This window comes from Tachypleus tridentatus, chromosome 13 (genome assembly GCF_004210375.1).
Source record: "Tachypleus tridentatus isolate NWPU-2018 chromosome 13, ASM421037v1, whole genome shotgun sequence".
Lineage (NCBI taxonomy): Eukaryota > Metazoa > Arthropoda > Merostomata > Xiphosura > Limulidae > Tachypleus > Tachypleus tridentatus.
The window spans coordinates 53,183,950-53,198,499 of record NC_134837.1 but is presented as its reverse complement, the minus strand read 5'-3'; the positions used below and the strand labels follow the sequence as shown (position 1 = coordinate 53,198,499).

Genomic DNA, 14,550 nt, shown 5'->3' with positions numbered 1-14,550 from the left:
TATATCTATTTACGTATATGTTAACATACTACCTGTCTGGTAATTATCATTACACTAAAATATTCACTAGTAATAAATATTTGTTACCACCAAGAGTGATTAATAGAGCAAATGAAATCTATGAGCATAAAACGTCTCAATATTAACAAGTACGTGATAACAGAAACAGACTGACAATGGACTATTTTATTAAGAAGATCTATAGAAGGCAGTAAGGGGGGCTTAACCATCCATGCTTACTGTTTAAAAATTAGGGGTTTTATAATATCACTATCTTCGCCTCGTCATCTGTGTTTCGCCTTAAGTTTTGATAAACTGACCAACGTTTACTTATTTCAACTTTTCACAGTAAGAGTTTTATAGAGTTATGAATTACAGAGGCGTCGCTAGCTAGGCACTGGCACACGAAGCCTGTGCCCCGAATCCTCAGATGATTGTCTTGAAAAATCAAAACAGAAAACTATGATCTCGGGGATGGGGGAGGTTATGGGCCCGAGACCTACATCTTTTAAGCACGAGCGATGCCTATAATAAGTTATTTCTTGATCGTCGAACAACAGATCGGTCATTATTACCTGTATCGGTTCATAATATTTTAATCCTAACTGAAATCTAAATACTAAAAAAAAAAATTCATATGTAATGGGTAATAAGTTGGCGTATTTTCACCACTACTTCATACTCTATTATATTCTACAAATTCATACGACTAGGATAAATGCAAATTTTATTACAAGGAACCGTCTTTGAAACTAAAAACTTGTATAGATGACTTGAACTAGGTATCTAATGATGATGAAGCTTTGTCGAAATGTTGTACATTTATCGCTGCGTTAAGCTTGTAATAAAGTTTTATTTGTTACCCATAAAAGTCGTCCCTAAGGTTTAAGTTGATATGGCACGCACCACGAGTTCTGATGTTTAGTAATGTTACAGTATACAATGACGTATCGTCATGGCAACTCACTTACTTTGTACAAATCGCGCATTGGTACCACTAAAACGACAGGAAAACAAGTCTACATAAAACAAACAAATAAATGACCATTTTTATAAGTGAAATTAAAAACATTAGAACGATTTTTCCTTAATTTAGACGTGTAGTTACCTCGAGTTTTACTTTAAAATAACACCCTAACAACGGAAGAACCACTATTTGGACTTACGGAACAACCTTTCAAGAAACACTATATAATAACTTATGATAGAAAAAAAATTATATTATAGCGCTCTTCTTTTCATCGGCAGAGTAGTTTTAAATATTATTAAAATATTTTTGCTGTGTGAAAAAGTATTAACTTAACTCAAAATAAAAACTCCAAATTATGCCGGGACTCAGGAATTAATATCAACCAGATGCAATAAGGGTGACTTAATTCAACTAGCAATCATGAACCAGCCTGATACACAAGTAGCAGCTCTAAACCAAACAGCAATCATGAACCAGCCTGACAGTCAAGTAGCCGGTTTAAATTAAACAGTGTTCTGGAACCAGTCTGATACTCAAGTATTGGTTTAAACCAAACAGTATTTTAAAACCAGTCTGATACAAAAGTGGCTAATTTAAATCATACACAGTTTTAAAACCAGTCTGATACAAAAGTGGTTCATTTAAACCAAACAGTTTCCAGGAACCAGTCTCATACACAAATGGCTGATTCAGATCAAATAGCTCCAACGAACTAGACTGATTCACAAGTGACTGATTTAAGCCAAACAGCTAGAAGTAACCAATCTAACCCACAAATGGATGATTCAACTAAAAAGATCCAGAAACCAATTTGATTCACAAGTGGCTGATTTAAGCCAAACAGGTTCCAGGGACCAGCCTTGTTCACAAATGATTGATAAATCAAACAGCTTCTAAAAACCAACCTGATACATTATTCCTCTCCTTTCTATATTCAACAAGTGATTGGTAAATTTAGCAGATCAAGGAATAATATAATAGGATGGAATTGCTGTTGATACTGATTACTCATCAAACCTGAATGTTTGTAATAATTGTCCTCTTTTTCAATTCACTGGAAATCACCACAGCTAAACATAAATATATTAAAACATAATGTTTCTCATCCATCGCAATCAATCAGCAAATGTAAATATGTAATTACTGAAATATATTATCTTCTGGAAGATGTGTGTAAGGTAAAATATCAAATCGTTTTATGAAACATAAGTTCCGCTTAATTAACTATTACAACAACGTTCGCGTTGTTTAACTATTTCTATAATATATACCCGTCTATAGTTTAAAGCCTTTGTATATTTATGTTGTCTTTTTGTGTGTTTTCCCCTTTATATTTCATTATTTTGAAGTTAAGGTAAATTAATTTTATAACCTCTTTCATATTTATGTCTGCATGAAATTAGTCGATGCTTATTTAAATATAAGATTAAAAAAAAAACTGAAAACAACGTACTTGGCCATTTCACTCAGCTGCAGTTTTCCATCTTTGTTGGTGTCGAAAATGTGAAGCTGCAGAATAACACATGTAAATAGTTATTAACACATATTCCAACCAATAAGAATTAGAAACATATAACAGAAGTAACAATGGCAGTGAAATATTACACAAAATACGAAGATCTTGACGAACAGCAGGTAACATGAAGACACTTAAAGATCAAGAAAACAACACTATAAAAAACACATTTCACAAAATTCTGAAGTCCTGTAAAACCTACAATGACTTCAAAAATTCAGTAAAGATAGTAAATACATGGAAATTCAGCAAAGAATATAGAGACACTGAAGATCAACAAAGACGTTGGAAATAAAGACTATTTACATATTGACAGTTCAACAAAGACATTGGAAATAAAGTTTACTTAGACACTGACAGTTCAACAAAGACATTGGAAATAAAGACTACATTGACATTGACAGTTCAACAAAGACATTGGAAATAAAGACTACATTGGCATTGACAGTTCAACAAAGACATTGGAAATAAAGACTACATTGACATTGACAGTTCAACAAGGATATTGGAAATAAAGACTACACAAATATTAACAGTTCAATAAAAACAGTAAAGACATTAAAAGTGAGCAACGCTTTATGTACAGGCTCGGGATGATCAGGTGGTTCAGACATTCGACTCGTAATTTGAGGGTCACGGTCAATCCCATTATTCGTTGGTAAAAGAGTAGCCCAAGAGTTAGCGGTGGATGGTGATGACTAGTTGCCTTCCCTCTAGTCTTACACTGCTAAATTAGGGACGACTAGTGCAGATAGCCCTCGTGTAGCTTTGCGCAAAATTCAAAACAAACTGAACCAAACTTTATGTACACGTGATTTAAACAGTCAGTACAGAGATCTATAGGGTTCAGACAGAGGCAACATCCCTAGTTTCAAGCTAATAACGAGAGGTCAGCCAGCCAGCCAACAATACCAGCAGCTACATGAATATTGGGTGGCTGTTTCAATTAAATATTGACTGATAATTCTGTTGTGCACCTGTAAGAGTGTTCAGCGACATCCCCAGACTATTTTATCTGCTGCCCAGGAAACTAGTTCTCAAACCACGCCCAGAAGACACCGATAATTGTTGTTGTGAGTAATAACAGGCCATTAGTTGTCGTCTTATATCGTCAGGGCCTGGCATGGCCTACGCGTTAAGGCGTGCGCTTCGTAATCTGAGGGTCGCGGGTTCGCGCCCGAGTCGCGTCAAACATGCTCGCCCTCCCAGCCGCGGGGGCGTTATAATGTAACGGTCAATCCCACTATTCGTTGGTACAAAGAGTAGCCCAAGAGTTGGCGGTGGGTGGTGATGACTAGCTGCCTTCCCTCTACTCTTACACTGCTAAATTAGGGACGGCGAGCACAGACAGCCCTCGAATAGCTTTGTGCGAAATTCCAAAACAAACAAAACTTATATCGTCAGTGTGTGTGTTTTCTTATAGCAAAGCCACATCGGGCTATCTGCTAATTCCACCGAGGGGAGTCGAACTCCTGATTTTAACGTTGTAAATCCGTAGACTTACCGCTGTACCAGGAGGACTTTATCTCCCCCGCAGTTCAACAGTAAGTTTGGGAGCTTGTAAAGCTAAAAACCGGATTTCGATATCCTCACTGTGCACAGCATAAACAGCCCATTGTGTAGCTTTGCACTTTGTAACAAATAAACAGGCAGTCAACTGTTTTTCATAAAAATTGCTAGTTGTTTGTGAGCATAACAGTTAATTATAAACATGAGACTGTTAATTAACATTTACCAGTAGGTGTTGGTTAACTAATGCACAGTTCATTAGCTGTTTATGATAGGATCCCTTAATCATTATGCAGTCATTAGACTTTATATTGTTAATTAATATTCATCAACAGAAGTTTATGACAATATTGGTTAATTAATATTCAGTCGTTAGCTGTTGTTAGTTAATTCATAAAATCTTAATAGTTACTTGTAGGAATAATTATCATGTAATTAAAACTTTCAGTGTTTTTTGTTTGAGTAACAATTAATTAAGACAATAGTTGTTTGAGTGAGTATTAGTTAAATAAACCATCATAGTCGTTTGTTGGAGTAATGGTTAATTAATAGAGAAACAGCAGTTGTTTTTGTATGAAATCGAAAATTAATTAAAACTGTGACGGATTTACTATTATATGTTTATTTTAATATGGATGTTTGTTTTACTTAAACATATGGCCTGGCATGGCCAAGCGCGTAAGGCGTGCGACTCGTAATCCGAGGGTCGCGGGTTCGAGCCCGCGTCGCGTTAAACATGCTCGCCCTCCCAGCCGTGGGGGCGTATAATTTGACAGTCAATCCCACTATTCGTTGGTAAAAGAGTAGCCCAAGAGTTGGCGGTTGGTGGTGATGACTAGCTGCCTTCCCTCTAGTCTTATCCTGCTAAATTAGGGACGGCTAGCACAGATAGCCCTCGAGTAGCTTTGTGCGAAATTCCAAAACAAAAAAAACAAACTTAAACATATATTTATAAATGCATATAATTTATACTATTAAATCTGTATTGCGAAACTCCTGCTTATTCACTAAAGTTGTAGAATATTCTCGAGTGTAAGAATCAATAATGTATATGTGTATGTAAATGCCAGTATGGTTGTTTTATCTGAAATTTTTAGAATCTTGTCTGACGCGCCAGTAGACAATATATATTTTTAGTTTGCTACAGTTAATACACTATAAACCTCGAAAGCTATAACTTTGATTAACGCTTATTAATTAGGAGACTTCAGATATTATCAGAAACATTTATAGATTTTGAACATTACAAACCATTTAACTTCAGCGGATTAACAATGAACGTTAGAATTTTTACGGAAATATTGCATAACTTCATCGGTGAAAACATCAACTTGTATTCAGCGAAGAACATTATGGCATATCTATAATAAAACAGGTGAATTTATGATTTTAAACAAACAAAACATATACGAATAATTAAAATAAAAGATGGTGAATAATCGTTTTATATGTGATCTATTGTGAGACTTGCGAATATAATCTATATTCTCACCTCTCACTATGAGAGCCCTCAATCATATACAATTCCAACTACGAGACGTTTGTTTCCTTCTCGCCATGTATTTTTAATTGTTTAAAATGAAGTAAAAATCATGAAAAAGGGGAAGCTTTTTACCATGCTCACGTTCTCTTGGATGTTAAGTTTGATATGACAAATGTATTGTATTTGTACGTATATTATTAATTGTACACATTTGTAATAGTTTCTATCTTCAGGTTGGTTCTTTCTGATCATTCAATAAAATATAATGCAGTGTCCAGTCCACCTGATGAATGGAACGCGATTTCTATATTTTACTCAACACGATACAAACACCACCGAATCTAAAGTCTAACTTCACAACTCACACTACAAAGAACGTCGAAGGTTCACATTATTTCAAGAACCTAAATCCTGCGATTCTAGCCTCACTAAAATACATATTAAATGTAGCACATTTCTACCTTAACTTAGACGCGGATAGGGCACAAGACTCACAATCCGAGAGTCGCGGATTCGAATCGTTGTTCCACCAAATATTCTCGCCCTTTCAGCCATTGGTAAAAGAGTAGCCCAAGAGTTGGCGGTAGGTGATATTGACTACTTGCCTTCCCTCTAGTCTTTTCTGCTAAAATAGTTGGCGCAGATAGCTCTAGTGTAGCTTGGCCTGAAATTCACAAAACACCCAAACCGCTTAACTTTTCCTCTTATAATATTCAACAGTGTTCCAGATATTCACGAAATGTCCAGGCGTCACACGTCATTACCACGTCAGACCGAAACTCGCTCTAGTAAGCAACACAATATTCCATACTAAAACATAACTTACAACAATTTATATTTGAGTAACTTTATGATTTATGAGATAACTTTAGAGAGAATAAAAAGAATGAACTGATATTTATTTAAAGTATTAAAATACCCACCAAAGTATCAGTGTATTCGATAAGTTTATCTTCGTCTATTGACTGATATTCCTGCTTTTTGGCTTCCTTCAATAAATCTTTCAGAAAATTCTGCAATAGTATACAACAATTCACACATCAACTAAAACCCCAGTATTAATTAGCGACTTTAACCTAATAGCATTTTCTAAATTGACATATTGTAAAATGACGTTCGAGGAGAAATAAACAACATTTAATTATTAATTAACGCCTCTCAGTAGTTAATCAAGGTGGTAACAATTAATTATTAATACGCTTGAAAGTAATTAAAAATGGAATTTTAAAAGAACTAATATAGCAGTGTACAAAAATTATGTTTTGGATGAAAATGTGGAGAAACTTATGAAATCATTATTAACTTGCGGTAGGCACAAAACTTTATATATCGACTAAAACCGTTAGAATGGATAAAATCAGTTATATTAATTCTATAGTATTATATAAATATTTACTACAACAATATGTGTGTGCGTTTTCTTATAACAAAGCCACAGTAGGCTATCTGATGAGTCCACCAAGGGGAATCGAACCGCTGATTTTAGGATTGTAAATCCGAAGACTTACCAGCGAGGGACTACTACAACAATCCTAGTAACACTACTTAAAAATACACTGGTATGAAAAGCACGTTAAAGAAGATTCGTCATTGGCATGTTTTAAACAGCAATATTAACAAATAAAGTATGATTATAATATAACAATTATAATGTCCTTTACACTTAGATAAGTTGATTGAATTCGTTAAAGGATAAGGTATGATAAACACGCAGTAAAATAAAGTTTACGTAATGATTCCATGTTCTCTCTGGAAATCACAGACATGACGAAACACTACCAGTTCCAATAAATTATTTTTGTCAAACTAACCACCTTCCAGTACCTATTATTTAGTGTATTTTATTTATCTCTGTACTCTCTCAACAATAATTGATAGTCCTAATATTTGATGAATTATATACTTTTTGCAGAAATCCTTTAAGTTTTAATGAGCAATATGTCTTTACTTGACACAGTTAAAAACTTTGATTGATTAATAATTCAATGTGTTAGTGTTAGGTGCACATAAACTGTAGTAGTTTTTCACATTGTATTTTATAAATAATGTTGGTGTGGTGTTTGTCATTGTAGTTTTTACATAGTATAGACCTCAGTTTTGTGCCGGGTTTTTGAATAAATTTGGTATTAATTGGAATGTCATATTTTGTTACTAATTTTTGCTAAATGTTGGTTATTTGTTTGCTGATGTCGGGAATATATGGCAAAAATTAGTAACAAAATATGACATTCCAATTAATACCAAATTTATTCAAAAACCCGGCACAAAACTGAGGTCTATACTATGTAAAAACTACACTGACAAACACCACACCAACATTATTTATAAAATACAATGTGATAACTGCCACGACTTCTATATTGGAGAAACAAGTAGAAAAATGTAGTAGTTTTTGTTTACTTATTTATACATGTTTATACTGAAGCTCCCAACAGGGGCGTATTTAACTGTTAGGTAAAGCTGACCGGGCACTTTCTTGCACTTGATGTATAATATTGGTAAGAATAGAGCCCGCCGGGTTCCCCCCTCCCTTCTTTTTAGCTGACAAGGCATTTAGAGTTAAATCAGCCTCTGTCTCTCATCTTTTCTTTTTATTTGTTAATCGGTCTGCTGGAAGAAACGATTCAGAAACAAACCTTTGTCTCCCGCTAGTACAGCAGTAAGTTTACGGATTCACAACGCTAAAATCAGGGGTTCGATTCCCCTCGGTGGACTCAGCAGATAGCCTGATGTGGCTTTGCTATAAGAAAACAAACAAACAAACAAACCTTTAGTTCGTCGGCTTCTATAAACCCGCTTCCATCTGTGTCGTATTCCCGCCAAATCTATGAGAAAATATAACCATATGTAGTCTGAGTTACGGAATCTAAATAAATATACACGTGATTTTCACAACTTTGAATAGCGTATGAATTTCTTTCGTTTACACAATCATTTTGAAACTTCTGTTCAATTCCATTTACGATACAATACTGTGTGAAATTTATTCTGACAATAATAATAGGTAATAAAATTACACGTATGTTCCATCCTGAACGAAGCCTAAAGTAAACAGCTTTCAACCTAATGCTAAATAAAACTGTACGTATATTTAATCCTGAAAAAATATATAAACACGTATACATGTTCAATTCTAAAATCAATACATTATAAAACTTTATACATATGTTCTACACTGAAATTAATAAAACTATTTTTATATTTCATCCTCAAACAAATACGCGATAAAACTGTATATATATATATATGTCATTTCATTCAGGTATAAATATCAATGTTTTACATAACTTGAGAAATACGAACAGCAATATCTTGAGTCAAGTATGAAGAGCCGAATCGTTTAATCGCAACAACGTTTCACATAAATCGAAACTTCCTTCTTTAGCTTCGGTTTTGGTTGATCAAACATTATAAACTTTTCAGTTTTCAAAGTAGCAAAACTGTCTTTGTGCTGCTTAAAACAATTGCTTTAAATAACAGTGAATTAAATAAAACTATTGTTAAAACATGAAAGTACCATGTTATAACAATCTCATCATTAATACTAAAATTCGAAGGCAGTTCAGTATCACGTGGAATGAAGGAACGTGCAGCTGTCAATGTTTGAAGTTCACGCGGTTCCAAAGCACTTTCATCACGCGAAGGAGTTTTCAGGAGCATAATTTTCCCTCCCGCTATTTTTTACATAGGAAATCAAGCACGTTTGTTATGACTATATTTCAAGAATTTAAACGGGATTCTTTCACTATCTGTTGGTAAACTGACACAGTGGGTGGAAACAGAACGCTGCAACATCTTCGATGTAGCAAGCCTAAAAAGCCGTAGTTTAAAGTCTGAACTGTAACTTAAAGGAATTTAAAAATGATCATCTTTTTTTTACCGCTCAACGAAATGTTTAACCGTAGAGTTACTGATAGGGGTTTATAGACTCCATAAGCCTTAAATGCGTTATTTCGAAATATTTACGCACCAAATTACGTACACAGTCCCCACAAACATACAAGTCATACCAAAAATGACATAAAAATATCATCAGTATCGTAATTAATCCCATTAATTACTGCTGAGATATCCTACATATCTTACACAAACACGAGGAAATGCGCCTAAACTGTTTGGGATTATTTTCACACTGAATATTATGACAAACAAAACCACTCAATATAATGCAATATAGATACTACCAGTAATGGACGCTATTTAAACAAATTGATAATTTGATATTGACTATAACAGTAGTGTAAACGGAGGGTAAAAAAGCCTGTAATTTGATTTGGACTCCACCATCTGGTAATTGTACGAAAAGAAGCCGGTTATTTGATATAGAATTTACTAATACTGAGCGATATATAGGAATGAAGTTAATTTTATGTGTTTCTACCGATATGAAATGGCATACAGACAAGTCGATAATTTGAAAGCTAAGAAACATGGCAGTTTCACAGGAATTTAGAAACGCTTCAAAAGTGAAATATACATTCTATTACATTAACGACTTCGAAGAAGAATGTCGTCGGTATTTGGGTAATAAAAGTTCATACCCTGGAGGGTCAGGTTCTCTATGACCTCTTCCTCCTCCCCGTACTTATGTTCTTAACGAATTTTATAACTGTGGAACTGACTATTATTTTGATCCTTTTCAGGGCAATGTCCATGTATTGTGGCTCGTATACTGTGATTATTTTATTCTATCAGCAGAAATGTCAAGTTTGTTGGTGGCTTTTTTTTTAATACATATATATATAGTAGAAAGATTTTATTATTATTATTATTTATTTATTTTTTGCTATTATTATTATTATTAATTTTTTATTATTTAAATTTATATAACTTTTTTTTTTTTTTATTTATTTTTATATTTAAAATATAAGTTAACTGGGGAGAGATATTTAGGACTAGCTTCATCATGTATGAGGTACCTGTCTAGTTCGCATAGTAATTCGTTTTTCATCCAATTCTTATTAAAGTACATTATTGTACTATGTAGGAGTCTATCTGGTAGGGTTGGTATATTCGAGTATTTGTGAATAAACTGGGATGATATGGTTCTTGGAACTCTGTATGCAGTTGTTAGGAGTGTATTTTGGACTGTTTGTAGTTTGGTTTTAATTATTTTATTGCTCACAGTTATCCATGCTGGAGCTGCATAATCTATTACTGGTCTAATATATGTTTTATAGATTTTTAGTATGTTATCTGTAGATGCTCCACTGTTTTTACCAGCTAGACTCCTAGCATAATTAGTTCTTCGCCAGACTACTTGTGATCATATATTTGGCACATTCAAAAAAACCTCTCGTTTTTGTCTTGTTCCTCCCCCCCTAAACGAACGAAAAGTTCCTTGGAAAATATCGATGTCTTTGTCTACCACTATGTAAACATTTGTCTTCCTAATGGTAACTAGAGTTCTGAACAATAAATTTTATCCCAACTTCTCAGATCACTTCCCTTAAGGGAAAACTTTGTTGGGTTTCAGGTTTAACGAGCAAACAACAACATGAGCCTTTCAAGAAACATAATTATTATTTTCCTACAAAATAATACTTGAGCACAAAATATATAAATACGTTATATATTTATCAGCATAACAAAATCGTTACCAAGCTAATACGTAAAAGCTAATAGTCGGATCTGGATTAGTTATTCCACTGATCGCTATTTTTAAACATATTTAAAAAATAAATTATTTGTAAAAGCTTAGCATTCATGTTTGTATTAAGTAATCTTAAGAAAGAACAAAGATCTGGATGAAAGTAAACAGTTTACATTTGATTGGTGTTAGTTGTTGTTTGTACTTGGAATTTCGCGCAAAGTTTTTTTTTTTAATTTCGCACAAAGCTACTCGAGGGCTATCTGTGCTAGCCGTCCCTAATTTAGCAGCGTAAGACTAGAGGGAAGGCAGCTAGTCATCACCACCCACCGCCAACTTTTGGGCTACTCTTTTACCAACGAATAGTGGGATTGACCGTCACATTATAACGCCCCCACGGCTGAAAGGGTGAGCATGTTTGGCGCGACTGGGATGCGAACCCGTGACTCTCAGATTACGAGTCGCACGCCTTAACACGCTTGGCCATGCCGGGCCATTGCGCAAAGTTACTCGAGGACTATGCGCTAGCTGTCCATAATTTAGCAGTGTAAGACTAAAGGGAAGGTAGCTAGTCATCACTACTAACCGCCAACTCTTGGACAACTCTTTTACCAAAGAATAGTAGGATTTATCTTCACATTATAACGCCCCCCTGACTGAAATGGCGAACACGTTTTGTGTGACAGGGATTCGAACCCGCGACACTCGGATTGGGAGTCGAGAGCCTTAACCTCCTGGCCATGTCGGGCCTGTGTCAGTTGAAAAAGAAAAAATCGTGGAATTCATGGAACAATAAAAGGTAAAAAAATGAATGACTAATATCATAGAAACTTGGCTACCATTTACAGTAACCACTAGCACAAATAGAATAATGTTTTTGTATATAACAGGTTTACATAGGGATAGATGAAATCGCACATTTCTCTACATTACCAACCTAGAAAGTTGTGACTGTATAAACTGACACTTCAAAACCTTAATTTTTGTTTTATTTTTCTCCCCAAACGAACATCTGCCTTCCGAATGGTAACTAGAATTCGAAAAGAAATACTCTAGGTTTTAACCAATCTTCTCAGATCACTTCCCTTAATGGAAAAATTCCAATTGTGCAGCTAAATAGATGTATTTAGGTGTACTGTTAAGACAATAAAGCCGTCAAAGGTACGTAAGAGTATGTTTTTGATAGTATGTTGTTAACCGATAAGAGGGCCTAAAATTCTCAAGTAAAAATTTAAAAAAGTGTAGTGTGTTAAAATACTACACACGTGAAAATAATATTAGAATAGTACAGCTATGAGAATAATCTTGAAATACTGCGGCAAGGACAATAATGTTAATATAATACAACCGTGAGAATGATGCTGTAACAGTACTGTCGTGAGAACAATGTTTAAATAGGATGAGTGAGTAAATAATGTTGAAATAATGCAACCGTGAGAATACTGTTAAAATGGCAAAGTCGTAATAATAATGTTGAAAAAGTAGAGCCATGACAGTAATAATGAAACAGAACAATTGTGGAGATAGTGTTGAAAAAATAAAAGACGTGAGAATAATATTGAAACACTATAGTTTTGGCAATGAGAATTAAATAATTCAGTTGTGAGAATAATGTTGAAATAGTACGAATATGAAACTGATTTATTACAGATGTGAAAGTAATGTTGAAACAGTAAAATCGTCAGAATAATTTTGAAGTAATTCATCTGTAAGAATAATGTTGAAACAGTAGAGCTATGAAAATAATGTTAAAATAGTACAGAGGTGAGAATAATGTTGAAATGTTGAAATGGTAGAGCCGTGAGAATAATGTTGAAAATGTAGAGATGTTTGAAAAATGTTCAAAACAGTGCAGTCTTGATAATAATAATGAAATAATAGTGTAAAAATAATATTCAAATATTACAGCCGTGAGAATAATATATAAATAGTAGCGTTACAATCATGAGAATAATGTTGAAATAGTACAGCAGCGAGAATAATACTGAAATAGTAAAACTGTGTGAGTAATATTAAATTACTGAAGAATTTTCAATGTTATTGATTTAGTGCATCCGTGCGAATATTGTTAAATAGTATATTCGTGAGAATAATGTTGTAATAGTACGCTTAGATTGAAAACGTACGTCCGAGAAAATATTATAATAAAATAACAGAGTCGTGAGAATGATGTTGCAATAATAAAGTGTTGATAATAATATTTAAACAGTACAACGATAATAAGAATGTGGAAGAAATACAAATAGTGTAGCTGTGAAAATAATGTTGAAAGAATATATTCGTCAGAATAATAACGAAACAGTAAAGAAATGAAAATAATTTGAAAATAAAACAACAATGTTGAAACAGTACAGAGGTAAAAATAATGTTAAATTTTGATTTTGTGCTTGAGATCAAAGCTACACAATGGACTATCTGTGCTCTGATTACAATGTGTACTGAAACCCGGTTTCTAGTGTTGGAAGTCCACAGACGTCCCGTTACGCCACTGAGAGTGCAAGCGGTGAGAATAATGTTGAAATTGTGCAGCCGTGATAATAATGATGAAATAGTACGGCTGTGAAAATGATGTTGAAAAAGCAACGCCGTAAGAATAATATTTAATTGCTAAAGATGTGAGAATAATATTGAAATATTGGGGTCGTAAAAATAATGCTTAAAATGTAAAAGATGAAATTAGCGTTGAAATACAACAAATGTGAGGATAATGTTGAGATGGTACAACCGTTAAAGTAATGTTGATTCATTTGGTTTGTTTTTAATTTTGCGTAAAGCTGCACGAAGACTATTTGCTTTAGCTGTCCCTTATTTGCCTTGATATAGGGAATGCAGTTAGTCAACATCACCCATCGCCAAATCATAGGCTACTCTTCTACCAACAACTAATGTACTTGATCGTCAGATTATAACGTCCCCACGGTTGAAAAGCCAAACATCTTCGGCAACGTGGATTCGAACCTAGACTTTATTAATAATGAATTTATATATATCCATGAAAATAACCTTTAAATATTGCAAAGGCGGGGTTAATGTTGGAATAGCACAGCCGAGAGAATAATGTTGAAATTGTAAAGTCGTAAAAACAATGGTGAAATAGTACAACAATGAAAACGCTGTTGACATAGTAAACCCGTGATATTAATGGAATAGTATAATCCTTAAAATAATGTTGAAGTAGTAAGGCAGTGAGAAAAATGATTAAGCACGTACTGTTATGAGAGTGGCCATGGCCAAGTGGGTTAAGGCGTGCGACTCGTAATCTGATGGTCGCGGGTTCGCATCCCCGTCACACCAAACATGCTCGCATTTTCAGCCGTGGGGGCGTTATAATGTGACGTTCAATCCCATTATTCATTGGTAAAAGAGTAGCCCAAGAGTTGGCGGTGGGTGGTGATGACTAAGTGCCTTCCATCTAGTCTTACACTGCTAAATTAGGGACGGCTAGCACAGTTAGCCCTCGAGTAGCTTTGTGCGAAATTAAA

The 14,550-nt window shown here is 34.2% G+C and overlaps 1 protein-coding gene across 1 annotated transcript in view; it reads right to left on the bottom strand.

The window, feature by feature from the left end:
- LOC143236035 (calbindin-32-like) overlaps positions 1-14,550 on the bottom strand; it is a 100,884-nt gene that overhangs the window by 11,859 nt on the left and 74,475 nt on the right. Inside the window, exons 5-7 of the mRNA XM_076474265.1 lie at positions 8,247-8,303; positions 6,402-6,491; positions 2,424-2,479 (exon numbers count right to left, since the gene is read on the bottom strand). Coding sequence (XP_076330380.1) covers positions 2,424-2,479; positions 6,402-6,491; positions 8,247-8,303 — 203 coding nt within the window. The remainder of the gene's footprint in view (positions 1-2,423; positions 2,480-6,401; positions 6,492-8,246; positions 8,304-14,550) is intronic.